Genomic DNA, 19,444 nt, shown 5'->3' with positions numbered 1-19,444 from the left:
AAAGGTCAGCAAAAAAAACCTCATTCCTATTCTCCTCTGCAGAGAACTTGAAGCCCAACTGTACATCTCTGCCGACCGCAGAGCCCGAAGCCCACAAGACTGATGCCAAAACACCAGCACTCGCAGCCAAGGAACCAACAAAGGGTGAATGGGTTCTCTTTGCCTCTCTGTTGGATGAAACTAGTTTTGGACGTTCATCACAGGCTGATTGGCCAGCGGATCTCTTTATGAAAGGGAGATTGATGAGCCACATTATCCCCCATGTGCAGAGTTCTCACATTTGCTATTTACAATTGTTTATATCGGAATTCTATTAGTAACTGATACACTGGAATGCCTTACAATTCCACAAGATGGCAGGCAGACAGACATACAGTTGACACAGATGGCAAATCATGCATTTCTTTGTTTGACACCTTTTGTCACTCCAGAGTAAGGAAATGCATTTATTATGAAAAAGAACAAATAGTGCAACGCTGATGCTCACCTTCAGGTCTGACTGACCAAAATGTTTGTAAAGTGGGCTGTTGCGCTATTTGTTCTTGGTCAGACTAAGTTGCACTGTCTGAAAGAGCTGCATCTGCAGTAAACCTTATCAAGGCGTGCACTCTCCTCTATTCAGAGTAAGGGAATGTAAATCTTCGCACTCAACTGGACTGCACTAATACCTGTAGATTTTACATTCAGTATAACTGTAATAGCATTTTGGGCATGTTTTAGATTTGGCCTGGAGCCCAGATACGCATGACCGAATATGGTATGCTAAGCCCTTATACGTATATCAAGCTGCTTAAGATATTTAGCAGCAACATTGAGCGTTGTCCCATGACGAGTGATTCATTTGTCACTTAATTTGTCTTCGGGACTACTGTTATATGGTCTTGTTGAACAAGTTTGTGCGTGTGCGTGCACATGTGTATGGACTGTATAGATTTTGCTAGCTTGTGTAATCTTAGCTTTAGGCAGAAGAGTTAAAGCCACCTGTGTAAAGACGACGTGTAGCAGAAACAGAGTTTGTCACAGCTGAGCATTACAAAGCACACAAACATGAGGTCTGTGAAAATGTCCTGTTTTTGGAATGGAAATAAACCCTCCAGTGTCATATGTTCAGTGTCAAGCTGTGCACTACCACAGATGTTCCTGATAAAAAAACAAACTGAAGAGTGCATATATAGTTACCATGGGTCATTAGTTATCATGTTGTATGGAGTTATTATATTGTTTTGCACTGTATGTAAAGACTTGAATGTCCGTGTTTGTAAGTTGCTTTGGATAAAAAGCGTCAGCTAAATGAATGAATGTAAATGTACTCACTACATGTTCTGAAGCTCCGTCTTTGGCCTCTGTTCCTGTAGAGGCCACGGGAAGTGTGACCAAGAATGTGTTTACACGGATGCTCCGTGTGGCCCGGCGGTACTTGGTGGTGGTGGGCCAGTCCAGTGGCAGCGGAAAGCCGTCCTGCTCATCCTCCAGCAGCTCCACTGAACCCCAGCCCTCCAAGACCAGGGTCTCGGCCTCCCTTCCCCAGGCACAGGTACCCAGGTTATACAGGGCCCTTTACACCACATTCACTTTCTCAGGGGGATTCTGTCAAATGTGTCTGAATAATTAATTAATTAATTTATCTGACTAATCTGATCCTAAATGTACTATGTTCAATCAGAGGCCAACTGGTAGGGGATCTTAGGAAAGGGATAAGAAGTACTGCTCTTTTGTGAATGAGTAGAAAACATGTGTTATGTCACTGGCATATGAGCTGGCATCCTGAAGTGAACCAAATTTCAGTTGTCACAAGAGTCTCTCTCTCTCTCTCTCTCTCTCTCTCTCTCTCTCTCTCTCTCTCTCTCTCTCTGTATCTCTCACTCTCACACACACACACACTCACTCACTCACATACACTCCCTCTCTCTCTCTCTCTCTCTCTCTCTCTCTCTCTCTCTCTCTCTGTATCTCTCACTCTCACACACACACACACTCACTCACTCACATACACTCCCTCTCTCTCTCTCTCTCTCTCTCTCTCTCTCTCTCTCTCTCTCTCTCTCTCTCTGTATCTCTCACTCTCACACACACACACACTCACTCACTCACATACACTCCCTCTCTCTCTCTCTCATACACACACACACACTGCTCTGACTCCTATGCACCCATTGTATGGAAACAATGCCTTTATCTGGCTTCATGGGCGTGTGGATATCATCACTATTTCACTTCCAGTTGCCTGTTTTCCTGTTGAAAAAGCAGGTCAAGAAATGGCTGGGGGGAGTTTTGGCAGTAGAATCCAAGATTTCAGAGAGATGAGCTGTTTTTCACACCGCCATTCTGAACCTGCACAAGAATGCATCTCTTTAGTGTACACACCAAAAAAAGTGCCAGGTTTTTTGTCGAGGAGGGGCAAAAAAACCGACAGCAGTTGCTTCAAGAAGTGTAAAGGGATTTTTGTTGTTGAGCGTGCCTGTTGTCGTGACATTTGATCTGCAGTGTAGCAGTGAGGGCATAATGCTCGTGTCTTGGTTCACTGGCAGATCAGAGCCAAGAGGAGGAGCCAGAAGGGACCCTGCCTGCGCTCACTGTCCAGGAAAAAGGCCCCATCCTCCCAAGAATCAGACGCTGGTGCCACCGAGGACTGGTCGGTCAAAAGTGTTAAGTGTTTGTGTGTTTGTCTGTGTGCCTGATTGTACGCATATATGCCCGGTGCATTGGAGCAAAAGAAGCCTAACATGTTTCCTCATTAAAATGAATAGTTTCCATATTTAATGACTAACTCCCAGTGGTATGCTAAAAAAGGTCATCGGGTAATTATCACAAAAAAAAACAGCTGAAGGCTCCAGCAGCTGTTCCACTCCAACCTCCCGAAGCTGCACATATTAATTCAGCCAAATGTTGCCTGCCTTTTTTTACTGCTGTGTTTCCACTGAGCTACAGTACCAAGTACCGTGTGCTTCTGAGGCCACTGTAGAAGCATCCAGTGCATTTTTCATATAGTTTCCAGTTGCCTGTCGCAGCGATTTATGGATTTGTGCTTGAGTCGACAATACAGAAATAATTAACTTAAACGTCAGGCTTGCCTGTAAAAGTAGTTAAATGGCTCCTAGTGATGAGACTGTCGCACCTGTGTTTTCTGTGCAAGAAAATCCGGTTCTTAAAGCGTCACTGCCGTTTAATGGAGTAGAGTTGTTTTCAGACCACATTGCATATCTGAAATACTTCACAAAGTATGCCCTTCATGACAGGAGGGTATTTCTTAGGTGTCACCTATTACTTGTACTCCTCATGGGTTATGCACTCTACTTCATTCAATCTGATGGGGTGCTACCTATTAATTGTTCCCCTGGTGAATGTGAGCACAGGACCGCATTTGTAAAACGTGCCGATTAGAGTGTGTGAATGAAGGCCCACATCCCCCATTCAGCCAACCACTCTGGTAAACCACAGAGGCCACATCACCCTTTTGAAATGACATTTTGCTGTTGTCATAGCACTCGCATGAAGAACACTGTATTCCAGCGAAATGTTTAACAAAGAATGGAGAGTACTTCAGCTAACATTTTCACACAAACTAGCATTCTTCAGCTTCAGTTTACCCTGAGAGAAAATATAGAGATTTCTTGCAAGTTCAGACTGTATTAGTACTACTAGTGTTTATACTAGTATTGGTGTGATGGGGAAGTAATTAGGTCTTTTCTAAAGATCATTACAGAAGTTATTACACAGAATTTCCAGTGTATTAGCTGTATTGTGTATAAACCGCAGATTATGCAAATTACAGTAGTGCAACGTTTTAACTGCAATTATGTGCCTTTGTTTTGGGAAATAAAGTAGAGCAGTAGACAATTGTACTTTAGGTACTTTAAATTGAATTGAATGTGTTGGTTATCAACCCGTGGCGGAGCGTGGCTAGTTCAGTTGCTTCCCATTAAACGTGATACATTCTCTGCATTCAGACACGTTTGGGACACTTGTTGAATTTGGATGAGGACTGGCGGGGTTTGGCAAGGAGAGCCCGCCTCACATGCAGAGGAGACTGTGTGCCTTTGTGCCGGGGCCAGGGGAGCGTCCACATGCCAGTCATTCCAGGCAGGTCCCGCATTAGTGTCAAGTGGCAGAAATCGCCCAAATGAGGCTGGGTCACCAAGGCCACCGAATGGATTATTCTAATTTGACAAGATTTGGGGGAAGGGGTTGGGGTGGGGTAGGGGTTTTACAAAGAGGAACCTGGTGTTTTTTTGTCTACCTTGGAGAGTGAAAGACCCCTGATATTTCAGGGCAGAGCCTTGTCACCCGGGAGGTATTGTCAGGTGTTTATTAAGTGCCCCCACCGGGCCAACACATGGGGCCTTTCTTTTTTGTCTGATATTAATTGAAGGTAACTAAGGCATTTGATTGGGTCGGGCCCGTCTACGACAACAACACACTGGCCATTCTTCTTGCCCAGGGGTGGGTCTGTGAGCGGAAGCCTGAGGGTAAAGGTCAGTGGCCCCTTCATGTCTCATGCCATCAGACTGAATATCATAGTGACGCGTAACATTTCACCCATTAAACTCAAGAATCCCTGCCATTTGGACAAGCTCACAGGAAAGGCTAAATGCTAAATAATTGGGTAGATCCTTCAAATAACATAATTATTCTTACTTGTTTTAAGAAAATCTAACCACATTTAGGTAGTTTTGTATTATTCTTTTCTTTTCTTTTTTATGTGGCTGTTCTACCTCTTTCTTACCCATTGTCCTGTAATTGTAGTAGTCTATATGTGCAGGGTTGCAAAGAGGAACCCACACATGTTGTTTTTTTGTTTTAAGTGAAATGTCTACTGCCATTGGAAAGTAACTCAGTGGTAGTTTCAGTTTAGTAGTTTGTAGTTTCGTAATTTCAGCATAGTAGTTTTCTCTGCCTTATTTCCTTCATGGCTGGTTGTACATGTATGTGCAAGTTTTTTGTTTGTCAGATGTGTTTGGTAGTGGATTGTGGGTACCTGTGTGAGTATTTGAATGAAGCATGACCTACCCAGCCATTCCCCTCAGGGCAGTGAGGCCTCGTCTGTAAACAGGGATCTGATGATATCTCACCTCGGCTCCCACAGGTGCTTCCTGTGATGTGGGGATAAATCAACCCGCTCATGTTTATGACATTTATCAACAGCACTACAGGGGTGTGTGTGTGTGTGCGCGCATGTGTGTACGTGTCTGTGTGTTTTTAGGAGGGTTATTTAGGAGTGTTCCCAGCATTTTTTTCTTTTATTTGTGTGTGTGATTCAGGCCAGGGTGTTGAAGTCATCTGTCGGTTTGCTTTTTTTTTGTACACCTTGTTCATCCCACTTGGGGTTTTTAATGTTGACAGTTTTATGGGTATTTACCCACACCTATCCTGTCTCACAGCAAAGTACCTCACCAGATTTCAACTAACTCTGTAGGTCTTCTGACATAATCATTCTGAGTTGCTGAGTTAGGGTGTAGAGTCTTACAATGCCTTAATTGGCAATGTGTGTGTGTGTGTGTGTGTGTGTGTGTGTGTGTGTGTGTGTGTGTGTGTTTGTTTCCACAGCTCAGAGCCAGGCCTCAGGAGGCTGAAGTCAGGGCCCGCAGGGAGAGGGGCCCGTCAGAGGAGTGTCCACAAGGCTCTCAGAAGGAGGTCCCTTCAGCTCTGTCCCATGGGTTCCCCCCGTAACTCTTCACACAGACCCCTACTCACCAGCACTGAGAGCCCCCAACCAGCACGATCTACGACAGGACATTACAGGTACTAAATGACCCGTGCTGGGTCAGTATTACACACACATGAACACTCACACAAGATCACATAAGATCTATTTCACACATGCACAAGATCTAGATGAAGACCCACTCCACTCTCTGTACTGTACAGTTTTAATTAAACATGTCTAACAGATGCAAACACAGACAAACAATGTTTTTGATCTGAATGTTTTTAGATGCAATTTTCAAAGGGTCAGACTGCCTTAAACAGTGAACTTTTTTCATTTAGTTGTTAAATTTAGGCAATATGACTTTTACTATAAACTGATCGTTTTAATGTAAGTCGCTTTGGACAAAAGCATCTACTAGGAACATAAAGTAAGCATAAACCGAAACTGCAGTTGTTGTTGGCACGAGTCACAAATCAAAACATGAGGCTTCTGTCATCTTCCTCTGATCTCCTGTGATCAAGGTGCAGATAGATGTCTTGAGGGATGATGTAAAGGCCTTCTAGTCATTTTGTTTGCCGGATTAGGATGGCCAATTTTGGGTTGGCAGATTTTTTAGTGTTGACAGCAAGGTGATTGTAATGACTTTTTAATTGGACGGATATTTCCCACACCCGTGCCTAATAAGCTAGCTGATGAGAGGTTTTTGGAGACTGAGAATATTATGTTGTTAAGAAAACTGAGCAGTAATGGAACCAATAAGGGAGGTTTTTCCCCCTCCCCTGTGATCTTTCTGTCAAGGCTTTCGGTTCATAAAAGACTGAAGAGGCTTGCAGCATCTTTATACTTAACTAAATTATTAGGGGAAAGGAGTGAGTGAGAGAGAACCTTTCATTCAATACTCAATAAGAAGAACTTGCCTCTGTTAGACTTCAGATCTTGTGCCACTGATTCATGTGAAGAAAATCCTATGGTTAATTAGAGTAGTGCATGCTACACATATCAAAACAGTAGATGGTTTTTCTCTATATCCTTATGGAGGGTGCAGCCAAACCAAAATTATTAGCTTGGTAACTAGCAGCCCGAAAAAAATGTGTTCTGTAAAAACTAATGTTTGAATGCTTAAGAGTGGCTTAGACTTTGTGGCTATGGAAGAGAAGGCCCCAGTTCATATTAAAAGGAGTGCGCTGATTTATCCTTCCCCAGATATTCCGGAAAGCTTTTCCTCAAGCGGTCTGGCACATAAATGAACATAGCTTCTAAATGTAGAAATTATACATAAGAACAAGCTTGCCTATTTCTCTAGTCAAAGTGTACTGTAAATCAGCATGTTTAGTAAGAAGCTATATTTGGATTTGTACGAAAAGGATCCTTTTTTTTTTCCATGATCTGGTCCGGATGTGAGGATGAGCAGTGACAAATTAAAAATAGTCTTGAGCCCCACCTGCATCCCCCCCCTCCCCGCCCCTGCAGCTCCAGAGACTTCATTCACCTCCCTCCACCTCCACCTCAGCGCGGGCCGGAAAAGCTGAGGGGTGTGGAAGGAAGTGACGGCGCAGGTGTGGGGGGGGGGGGGTCACTCGTAAAGAGCAGCTCGTCACTGCATCAGCTTTATATTTATACTTTCCCTGTCTCCCTTCCATCCATCCCCTGGAGCCTGCCTGACATTTTAAATGCCACCTCCACGGAAAAAAACGCCGGCCCTCCGGCCCTGACCGGGGGAGATGAGTCACTCCGGATGAGAAGGCAGGTGGCCGGTGGAGCGGTCTGCTCCCATGGCCTTTCTGCCCTTCTGAAATGAGCCGTATGGAGCACAGTGATGTAACGGGTGTTATGGGCGTACGGGTGGAAGGAGGACACTCCTCTCTTCTACTGTGAAGAAGAATCTCCAGTGAGACCTCTGAGCTCTTGAGTCAAAATTCAGAAAAGTTTTGTCAGTCCTTCAAGGGGTTTTTACTGTTGGGACAATTTGTTGTTGAAATTTCTGACCACTCGCTGAGAACATGGTGGTCCTTTCCCCTTCCATGAAAATGAGTCTATCCAGTAATTTTCCACAGCTGAATATTTTTGATTGCACATAATTATGGACGCCTAGCAATCTGCTGACTGCATATTAGAATGTTCATGAAATTATTCATAGCACTGACATGCGTAGTCTGTGGTGTATGTGCATTGTAGAACAGTTAGTCATTTGTTGGGTGTGTAAATGCCATAACCACTCTCTTACATTCAAATAGCTAGTTATGTGACACTATAAATAGATTTTACAAGAACCCTAAAGTTCTGCCTAATTTTTCACAGAACTCTATTCAGGACCCTGTTCAATTAAAAATTCTGGTCTGAAAATTCCAAACAGGGTCTGTTTTGAAGCTCTACAAATGACAAAATTACATCCCTGTTTTAGTTGGTCTTTGTTCTCTGTAGATAGATGGGACCAGTGAGGCAGTGAGGGGCCTGAGAGAACCTCTGGAGTGCATGGCACAGTGGTATGATGGGATGAGACGCTTTTTTGGTGGAAAAGCGCCTGCATGGCCATGTGTGTTCGGTGAGTGTCTGAGTGCCCACCGCGTGATCTGGTGCCCAGCGTTTGATGTGTCGGCCTGGGAGCTCTCGGAGAGGAGACCCTCCTGGGTAACAGGGGGGGGACAGATTACTGCATAGCTGGCGGAGCAGGCACTCTACTGATATGAACAAGCCTGCACAGCTGTACGGTGTGTGAGCCACTCTTGGGATCTCTGGCAACAAATGTGCCGCTTGGATTGAAAGGGTAAGCTAGGCCAAGCATTCCTAACACCATTGTACAGGTGTAAGGGGTTATGTAAGTGCACAGAGAGTGGGGGGAGGGGTGGGGTAGGGGTGAGCTGGCTATGATCACAGTGCTAATCGTTTCATCCTCTTGAAAAATGAAGGGCCAGTTGCTCTCCGTGGGAATATTTGTGTTACAAACGGCACATGAAATAAACATGCAGGAGTGGATTCCTGGGCAGTCTGCCCAAACGTAAGAACAACAAGACCCACACTCCTGCGACACACAATCCTTCTGCGCTGTAGCCTTTACTTATTCATGATGACAATCCTGCTTTCCCAGCGCTAGACTTCTGTTTTGCGTGTGTGTGGGTGGAGGTGATCTCTTCAAATCATCCAGGACGAGAGAGACACTAACACATCATTGCTTCTTTTCCCACCATTGTTCCTCTTTTGACTTTTGTTTTTTTTCCACAGTCACTTGCCGCAACAGTAAACCACCTTCATATTTAGTTGTCGCCATTCAGCCGTTCGTAGACAGAATGGAGAATGACATCAGTGTCCAGGTGTGTGGAGGGGAGAAGAATAGAGTAGCCTCGTCTTGGAGGACTTTGGCTTCTCACTGATACTTTTTAACTCCACACGTGAGGAGAGCAAACATTTCCCAATAGCTGGGCATGTTGAATATCACACCCACTTGTTTGTCCTGCATGTGATCTAAGTCTTGACCCCAGGCCACAAGACAGTGTAGCAGCGGCACAGTAGTTTCCTCCCCAAGCGTTCCTGCGTACCTGCGTTCCTGGGAGAATCCCACTCCCTCCACACCTGTTCCCTGCTCACCTCCATAAAACCCACCCTCCCCTTAGACGCCAAGAGAGGGAAATCACCTCAGGACTGACCGATACACTCAGACTCAATGTTTATTCTAATCAAAACAGGAGACCACCGTTGAGTCAAAATAATTTTGTCTGTCAGTGATGTTTGGTTATTAGTTTTAGCTTTAGTCCTGTCTGTTTGATGTTAATGTTTAGTGTCTTATATAAGCGCTATATAAATGTGATGTGTTGTTGTTGATGTTGAGTACTTGATCTGGAACTCCCTGTTAGTTTGTGGAACGTTGTGTTCTATGTTCTTCCAATAGGAATTCTTTCCTTTCGTTCTCTGGGAAAAAAAAAAAAACTTCTGCTCTTTGGTTTCGCCGTCTCCCTGTCGTTTAATTACATTTGAATAATGCATATGTCCGCTCAGGCACAGAGACAATAATTGCTTGCTTTGTCTGACGTTATAGACTACTTCTCGAGGGCCCTTGTTGGGTTCACAAAGGCCACTAATTCAATTGTGTCTCCTTGGGACCACATTAAACCTAAATGAGCTCCCAGTAACCTCAGACCATTCTAAACACGAATGTCTTCACAAGTGTACATACCAATGAAATAACGTTAGCCTGACCTCCCCGAGGACGTGCTTTCCCGTCGTCCGATTGTGATCCGACAAGCTTCCTCAGGGCTGATATCAGAGTGAGAAATCTAATATCTGGCTCTCTTAGAGCTCCTCTATAGCTCCTTGCCTCTGCCTTGCCCTGGGGTCACTGCTCTCGCTCATTCTCACGTGCATTCACATCCAGGCAACACTCTCGCCAGTGTTGCACTGTATGCGCAGCTCACAAAGGCACCTTTGTCAACAGCTAGGTGAATTGTTTACCTATCGTCGGAGAGATACACTCCAGTGCCTTTGGACGTCATTGTACCTGTAGTTGTGTGCTGGAACAAAGGTCTCAGTAATTGAAGGAGAGTGCAAGAAGCCACAGTGCAATTGCAATTACTCAAGCAGTTTGATCTTTTTAACCATATAACCTTAATAGCTTTCCAATGCACAGTCACGGTGCAGTTTTTCTAATTATATGGACAGCGGCAACAAAAAAAAAAATCGAATCCTGAGTGCCTCATGCTAAAAGCTGAAAGCAAAAATCTCACTGCCACTATAAATGCACACATCAATATTTTTTTGCTGAAGAGTGTTATAATAAACAGCCAAATATATGTAGCAATCACAGTGTTCTCTTAGCCTCAACTCTAGGTTTTTTATTTTATTTTATTTTCTTACTTTTTTTTTCTTCCACTGGATGTTCACACTTGGCAAGAGTAAGAGAGAAAGGTAGGAGAAGTTCGGGGGAAAGAAGGGCATGATATCATGGCTGTTTCCCGTCCCGGTCTCCAGTGACCTTGGTATTAGACGTTTGATGTCATTTCTATCAGCCCCTGCTCGGTAATCACAACCCCCACCCCCCCCTCCCCCTCCCCCTTCCCCTCAATCTCTTTACAACCCGTGAGAGATGTGCGGCGCTGGCCTGGGCAGTCTCCTGCCAGTCAGGATTACCATGGCAGCACTGGTGCCTCTGTGGGCCTCGCCGTACCTGCTGCCGCTACCACTGCTGCCACTGCCACTGAAGCTGCTCTCCACTCATGCCTGGAGCCGGGCAGAAAGCTCCATTGTCCGACCTCAGCCAGAGCCCTCAAAGGACCTCAGTTTGGCCTTAGCGCCTCGCAGCACCAACACGCGGCTAAATCCAGCGTGGATAAACTCTTCAGGGTAATCTCCGTCCGCACAAATGGAGAGGCTGACCGTAGGGGTGGAGGCGGAGGGCCATAGCGATGAACAGCAGCTGTTGCACATGCTGCAAACCGCTCCTGACAGACCACAGACTCTTTCATCCCAGAGAGAAGTGGTATTTATGATGGGTAGTGGAGGGGGTGGGAGGCTGAATGGCGGGGGGGGGGGTGCTGCAGTTGTGGCAGAATAGTTTTTACGTATGGAAGAGCTGAATTGCTTTGCGGGGGGGGGGGGGGGTCCATTGTGGCAGTAAGAGTTTTAATCTGAGTGCATGCGTGTGTTGTTGTTGAGTCTCTCCAGAGCCCATATTGTGTCCACTCAACAGAGCAGAAAATGATCTCGCAGTTGCTGTATGTCGTCAGATGGGATCTCGGTGCCGTTTGTGTTAAATGTGCTTAAATATGGCTAAAACCATCGCCGGAAACTGCTACATATCAATCTGTGCATGACTATAATGTTAAAAATGATGTGATTTTAACTTAGGATGAAGTCATAGCCATTTCATAACATGGCCTAATATTACTGCCATAAGGGCTTAGTGACATGCCCTCAGCTTGTCATAAACTTATGCAAGTTTATCCTCTGTTTTTGTCCCACTACTGAGCTGATTTTATAATGGGAGTTCATCAACACTAAGCCTCCCAGTATCATAGCATATAAAACCTATTCTGCTCACAAACCTCTGGCTTCAGCAACATCTCCTGCACCTCAAGACATCCTGAGCCACCCTTTGCGTATTCTCTCTGAGAGCACCCCCCACTCTGTCTTTCTCCCCCTAGGCCATACTTAGGCTTTAATGAGCGACTTGCAAATAAAGCCTCCGTTGTCCTTACACTGTTGTGTACACATTGCACTTCTTCTCAATAATGTAGACAGGATCGAGGGGTTTTTTACACGTTCCCTCCTTCTAAAAAAGTGTGTTTTTTTTTTTTAGGCAGCGCCACAAAAACCAGCAAGTGGCATTCAGTCTGCGACGCAGCGGTGGCTTTTCGAACATCAGAAATGCAACTCCATTCAGGGCTCGGTGCCACATATCCGGCGAAGAGACGGTAAAGTGCTCTTAAGGCCTTAGGAAGGAGGAAGCCATTCCAGACATCTCAGGCTTTTAACGTGCGCCCTGGTTTTGTTTTCCCTCTTCTCTGAGGGAAGAGTTAAAAAGAACTGATTCTTTTTCATTTATTTTTATCCCCTTGAATAGCTTTAAGTTAGGACAGCCGTGCTTTCAGCAGTAAAGGGTAGGATGCTTATCTCCGTGCTGTGTTGATGATGTAGCTATACTTGAGTTTAGTTGATTGTGAAAAAAGCAGGTAAACTTTCTCTTCTAAGTCAACGTCTTCTCTCCATCTCCGTCTCTTAATCTCTGTTTGTGCACCCTCCATGCGCGCGCACACATTCTGTCGCTGAGTTTTGATTCATGCGTTCTGCCGTAACAAAGATGCAACACAGCTGCGCAAATTACGCCTTTTAAATTGTATTTTTTTTAAAAAAAAACATTTTCTTGATATGCTATTTTTGTTCCAACCCTCCCTGAAAATGATTAACCTACATAATCCTCTATCTTTTTTTCTTCTCTTTTTTTTGATACTGAAAGGATGCTGTCTCCCCAGGAGGCCCAGGATGAACAGAATCCCAGGCTGACAGTCAGGGAGTCGCAGCTAATCTGAGAAGCTATAGTGGAGGAGGAAGAAGCCCTTGGCTCTTATTCCCTCCCAGCTTCCCCTGTCCATCTCCAACCTGATTTCTCCACACAACCACTTTTCTTTGGACTGGAGCAGCCTGACCCCTGGACTGCCTCTCTCCTGCTCCCCTGCTTGAAATCAATCCTTCCCTCTCGGCTCTGCGGGCTCCGGGGCTGGCTCCTCCAGGCGGAGCTGACCTTTGGGGTTCGAGTAGGTCCACTCAAGAGCACTTACGCTGGGCAGGCTGCCATGGACAGAGGGGTGGGCCCAGGGGGGCTTCCGTGGAGAGATTTACTGCTGGGGAGTCGCTGCTGTCGTGATGGATGACTCCTTCGGTGGACATGCCACAGATAAACTGTATTTCTATCTCTTCTCCCATGTCGTAAGGCCTAGTCAGCAACATAACGTTTATGCATGTTTTTTTTTTGTTTTTTTTCCTCATTCAGAGTGACCGTATCCTGTATCCATATGTGCCTCTTTTAGATCTCATATTTTAGTGCTTTTCGAGTCACTTACACACTACCACATTTATTAATTCATGTGGAGCCATTTGGAGAAGGACTACTTTGATGTTTCCTGTTACAGTAAAGAACCATATGTTATTTTGGTATGCCACTCCAGTACATGGGGCGCCACAGCGAAGCCTCTGGTTTTATTGTAATATTTTTATATAGCAGTTTGAAATAATAAAACATTAACAGCCCTCTTAATAGTCAGTCATCATTTATTCATGTCTGTGGCTTAGTTGTGAGCTGCAGCGCTTAACGACATCACACGCTAAGTCAGAGCTCCCTGTATGTTAAAAGCATTCAATTGCTCATGTCAATTAAGGATATACATTTAAATCTTCACTCTTCTCTAAGCAGCTCATTGTTAACAGAGAAAAGTATAGATTGGAGATGAGCAAGCTGGCATGGTAAATATAGCATAGGGTTTCACAACACCATCAAAATAATGGATGAGAAGTGGAGTGTGGGAACTTCATCGTGAGAAGTGTTTATGCATTTTCTTTTAATTCAATGGCTTCCTTGCCTAAATGTTTTTACAATTAACAGCCTGCTTGAAGTCATGACCATCAAGCGCAAGTCATTGAAAGTCATCCCAATGAAAGCAATTAAAAACCTGTTGCGTCTCTGCCAGTCCCACGCACTCAATGGATGGCGTCTGGTCTGGTCTATCAAGCGTGTTTGGAGGATGGCAGAGGCGTCAAACGGTAGCACAGGTTGAGTGTCGTGCATGACGAGCGAGGGTGTGTCCCGAGGTGTTCTCATGAGGCATTCAGCTCCTGTAATTATCCCCCGTGTAAGGATTCGCACAAACAACCAACCACACGAAAGCTGTTCCTGCTGCTGCCGCCACCGCCGCGTCACACCGCTGGAGCCATGCCACACAATGGAGAACATGGTGTCTGTTTTGTTCTGTTTTGTGTTGCCGTTGTTGTAGTTCTCTCCCACACCTTCTACTCTCCTCCCAGAAGCACCAGATGTGATAAATGAACGATCACTGGCACATTTGAAATTGGAGACGGAGTCATTATGACCGCCGCTGTTTAGTCCGATTTTTTTTTTTTTATTATTTTTTTTTTTTTTTCGCATACCCAAATTTCCGTCAAGGATTCCCGGAACACATTATGACACCCTCCGAATGCAAGTTTTGTGTACTTTCGTTCATGGGGGGCCTTACAATAAAATAATTTATGTGTACATTTAGTGACGTACACCAACAAGGATTCCCGGGACACTGAAAGACCGGGGTACACAAAACTTGGTGGGCATGTAACCCCCACATGGATAGCATGGAACCCCCGTTTTTCGTTTTGATCTGTAGCCCCCCCGCTGGACTGGACCCCCCGAAAGGAGGGTAGGGCAGACACAGTTCTCTGTGAATATCTTGAGAACCGTAGGGCCTAGGATGACCAATTATTTCCGTATGTTTGCCTCCAGGGGTCATGTTAACCTATTTCATGTGCACACATGTGCACAAACAGATACACACGCACACACATACATTCACAGTAATCATACGTATGACACATACTCACACAGTAGACATATGTACGCATGCATGCACAGGCACATACGCAGGCACACACACACACACACCCACACACATAACATAAACATGTACATGCACACAATTCAAGAATTTCTCAGAATTATGAACAGGCCAGATGGAGGTGGGCTTGTATAAAATGAAATTTACATGTGAAATCTATGAACTAATCATGTTTTGGTACTTGTTGTCTAGCAGATACCAGTGAGAATTGAGTGTGGATAATGCAATTTAGTGAGACAGATAGAATCATATAGGCCTTTCAGCGTGATTTATTTTTGTGGAAAAAATGTGCTGAACTGGGTGGCGGTCATATTTTGTACCGCTCTGCGGTACATCTAGTTATTTTTCTATTTTTGTCCCACTTTAGCAAAGAACACAACTTATGGATGTAGGAACTCACGATGAATCTGCCTGTCCAGGAGTCGAAGCTTTGTGCCTCAGCACCAGGACAGATCAGCACTAACTAGAACGAAGACTGAAATAACTTAACACTTAAAAAGAAAACATTAAAAGCGTTTAGATGTTAGGCGTACCTGAATAACTCACTGAGCTATATTTGGAGTGTTTCTTTCTAGTAGTAGGTGTCAGTGCCTGTGTGTGACTGTGCATACCTGGGCCTCCCCTGTTCCCTCTCCAAATAATCTATTAGTAACCTATTAAGTGCTGGAATGCTTTGAGCGAACCCTTTGCCCTTGTAATGAGCCGAACCTGGTAGTTCAGGATGAAAGGCAGAGGAGGTGGAGGTGCACATACGGTTTGACGCTATCCCAGGCCACGAAGATCACACACACACACAGAGAGAACTCAGAACACCAAATCCCAGCACGTGTTTAAAAGAGAATTTTTCTTGCCCGAGCCAGAGGATGAGCTTGTTGCCTGATGCTTTTGCTAGGCAGTTGAATGGCTTTCTCTTTTTGTTGTTGTTTTGGTTCCTCCTTGTCTTTGCCCGCTGTTTTGTTTTTCTTCAGTAAGACGATGCGTCATCGAAGGAGAGTAATCTATTACCACTCAACCACAGCATCCTGTTAAAAAGTATACTCCACTTGATCTTGTTTCCCATAACTCCTCATCATTCTGAAACTCCCCTCTGTGACGTGTGCATGTTTTTGGTTGGTCCAGCTGTACTGAGAACGGTAAACCTTTAGGCCCAGTTTCTCACTCCCACACACACACTCCCTCTCTCTCTCTCTCACACACGCACACACACACACACACACAGCCTGGGTAACAATTTGTCTTTGTAGAGTTGTTGTCAGAAGTGGCTTCCTGGAGAGCTCGTTAAAGCCTTGCCAACATCTGCATGCATACAGAAGCAAGCGGGCGGATGAAGCTTAATTATTGACAGCCCCTTCACACACACACACACACACACACACTCTGCAGAAACTCTCACTCTGCAGAAGGTACAACCTTGCAATCCTCCCCCATCTTCTCCCATTGCTCTAGGTGGTGTTGGGAACCTTGTCAAAGTCAGTTCCACGGTGACATCTGTGCTATCTGAGTTTGCCACATTCAGACCCCAGCAACCGCTTGTCCCTTCAGGAGACATGAGTCCCAACATGGAGGATTAGCAGCTCATCAGGCGGGGAGAGGCAAAACTAGGCTAACTGCCAGAGGTGACCAGCCTCACTCCTCCACCTCCTCCTGCTCGTCTCACTCCCTTCTTTTCCTCTTTTTACAAAAAGTAAAGCTCTCCACCTCCTCTCCTTTCTTCCTCCCCTCTCTCTTTCCCATTGGTTCCCTCCATCGTTCTCCGTCTCTCATTAAGTCTGAAGGAAGCGGTGGGCAGGAAAAGGGAGAAGAGCCATCTGCTTCCTGGGATTCATGTGCTGGGAGCGCTGGGAGCGCTGAGGGAAGGAGCGCATCCGGCCTGTCTGAATGGAGCAGCGTTGACCTGCTCCTGGAGCCATGCACTCTCACGTCAGCCGTTTCCCCTTCACACCAGCTCACATGTGGCCAAAGCTTTCACACCAGATGACCAGAAATAGGCTTTTTTCAATCACTGCAGATATAACTGTAATTCACTTATTTAACTCAAATCCAATTTCATTTACTTTATTGGAATGTCAGTATAAATCCTTGACTTGCAAAATGTTATATCACCATTTTATTGCATTAGGTTATATAACCTATATATTGCAAATGTTAACAAGTACCAGTCCCTACAATAAATACTAATAGGCCACCATCTCTGAAAACACTGCAGAGTGTAGAGAGGGCGGCATTAACATATTTTAATTAAGGGCTTTCATAACTGCCGTTAAGAGGAACTCTGTGTTCAAGAGCAAATGGTGTGGCTCACTGAGGAGAGAACCTGTTTTATTAGTTGGAAGGTTTCCCCCTCCAGCGTCATGTGCATGTGCCATGCCAACCAGCTTTATGTGGAAATTAATTTACACGCTGTGGATCGTGGATAGACTCCCATTTCCTGTGAGAAGCAGGCCTTAACATACAAACACACATAAACAAAGAAATACTAGTCCATGGCGTCGATATTTACACTCTTGGCAGCACTCTATGGGAATGCTGGGGTTTCTATGTATGCCAGCTTTTGTTAGACAAACTGTCAACCAGGAAAAATGCGTCTCCACAGAGCTCTGTTTGTTTTTGTCGGAGCTATGGAGCATGAGTTCAAGGAAGCCTGCCGGATGTATTTACTCTGGTAAATGTATAATCCATACGGGACTGACTCCCATTCCTCACCTGCAAAAATCATGGTATGAAGGACCGCAGCCACTGATAGCCAGACGGGGTGTAAACTCAGGCCTGAAGCCTGTGGCAGTCGACTCTTCTTTTCACTTTTCATGTTCGCCAGACGTGCTGTCCTGCTGGGCTGGAATCATGCATGCATGAGATTGTGTTCCCATGTCGACCACAGACTGTCACGCTTCCCTGACCGAGGGGAGTCAACATAAAGATCAGCAGGCTGTTACAAGCAGGAGCCACGATCTGAAAGTGAGGAAAACTTCACTCCAGAGGCCTCCTAATGACTTGCCCTTGGCTCTCAATGCCATTGTCAACTAGTTTTCAAAACTGAAATTTGAGATGAAATGGGCTCAGTAAGGTTATTTTTTAATAATCCTGAATAGCTTTAAACAAATGTGGATAGTAGGCTATATGCAACTGAATATAGAGATAGGTGTTTACTTCAGAACGGCCTGTTCTGTTTCCTTTCATTTCCATATTTAGTAAGTTAAGTGTTTTGTATGTGCGTGTAAATATGTTTGTGTGTGGATAAACGAGGAGTTACTACCACACCACAGTGTTTGTATGAGTTGTTTGTAATTACCCTGTCAGGCGCTGCCACCGTGGAGTTGTTGTCATCTAAGATTTATAAGGCCACGCCCTGGAGCTCCACATGAACACATTTGCCCTTACAGAATTGACAGAAACACCAACAGCCTCCCCCGTCTGTCTGTCTGTGGCTGTCTGTGGCTATTTCTCTGTCTCACACATGAGGTTCTGACCGCTCCGTCCCGCCTGCCCCTCTGCCACTAATCTCCACATTCTCCCGCCGTCATCCCAGATCACACACTTCTGCCCTGATTGGCAAGGCACTATAACTAGATATTCACTGTAGCTGGGCAACATAGTGTCTCACTACAGCTATCCCATTGCTTCCTTCTTGCCTCTTGTCCATTTGTCTCTACAGGACCAAGCTAAGATTGTGGGCCCTCAGCAAACTCACGTACGGTGGCTGAAAGAGCACATGTGCTTTTATTATATGCCCTTGATTTATGAGTTTTATTTTTGTTGTTTCACTAAGTTCAGGACTGTAAAACATTACATTTTTCTAATGTTTCTGCAAACCAATAAATCTGAAAATCTGAAATCATGTGTTCTACTGGTGTATGTGTGGCACCCACTGCATCACACAGGCTGTCCCCATTTTACAAGACTGGGCTTTGTTCCAAGTGAAATGAGCCAACATAGCCCCCACCCCACTGAGACACATATATGTTACAGTGTGGAGTGGCCCTGGTTCCCTCTTAACCCATGTGTTCAGCTGCCCCTCGCATATCGCTTGTCTGGTTAACGAGAGCTTGTGACAGATGAGGTACCTGGTCGGGCTTTGATGTGGATGGCCGCCCGGTGCGATCGGCCAAATGAGACTGGAGCACAGGTTGGACTTGCAGCTGTGTCTGTGTGTCTGTGTCTGTGTGTCTGTGTGTCTGTGTTTGCGCACATGTGTGTGCATGCATGGGGGAGGGAGGGAACACTGTGACACATTCAGTGAGGGCCTGGGGGCAAATCCTACCCGACGTGGCATGATAATGATTCCAGCCTCGAAAAGTGCTGCAGCTGAAGAATTGATGGGGTGGGCGGGGGTCATTAATGCACACTGGTACCTGGCTTTATTAATGATGTCGGGCCTGATGGAGCGTGACACAATGGCTCAGGGCAGGGTCTCATTACAGTGACCAGCCCTGCCCAGGGGTGAAGTCAAGGGAGGGGTGCTGATTTGGGCTGTGAGCAAGCTTTTGACTGGTAGTGTGGGTGGGTGGGTGTTCTGGAACACACAAAATACACCCAGTTTATATGTAACATGACTCAGCCTTCCTAGAACATGCTTCAGGAACAATTGATGATTGATGTGTGGAATGAAAGGTTTTAGTAGTGCTAACTTGCAGTTGCAGCAGTAATGTAGGCTCTCTTAATTTGAATGTGCCATGAGCAATGAACGTTTATGCATACCATACAAGCTCTCCAT

General features: G+C 45.3%; 1 protein-coding gene across 3 annotated transcripts in view; it reads left to right on the top strand.

Annotated features, from left to right (window-relative positions):
• Window positions 1-13,381, top strand: part of si:ch211-266k8.4 (TBC1 domain family member 10A) — a 37,745-nt gene extending 24,364 nt beyond the window's left edge. The window contains exons 11-16 of one of the 3 annotated variants that reach the window (XM_042109064.1): window positions 43-144; window positions 1,356-1,534; window positions 2,529-2,632; window positions 5,545-5,739; window positions 11,934-12,048; window positions 12,591-13,381. In XM_042109064.1, coding sequence (XP_041964998.1) covers window positions 43-144; window positions 1,356-1,534; window positions 2,529-2,632; window positions 5,545-5,739; window positions 11,934-12,048; window positions 12,591-12,620 — 725 coding nt within the window. In that variant the 3' untranslated portion in view covers window positions 12,621-13,381. The remainder of the gene's footprint in view (window positions 1-42; window positions 145-1,355; window positions 1,535-2,528; window positions 2,633-5,544; window positions 5,740-11,933; window positions 12,049-12,590) is intronic. The other 2 variants (XR_006034952.1, XM_042109065.1) reach the window with 2 other exon arrangements.
• The last annotated feature ends 6,063 nt before the right edge of the window (window positions 13,382-19,444 follow it).

The sequence above is a fragment of the Alosa sapidissima genome, chromosome 11 (assembly GCF_018492685.1).
Source record: "Alosa sapidissima isolate fAloSap1 chromosome 11, fAloSap1.pri, whole genome shotgun sequence".
NCBI lineage: Eukaryota > Metazoa > Chordata > Actinopteri > Clupeiformes > Clupeidae > Alosa > Alosa sapidissima.
Note: the sequence above shows the minus strand (reverse complement) of the source record. Positions and strands in the feature narration are given on the sequence as shown.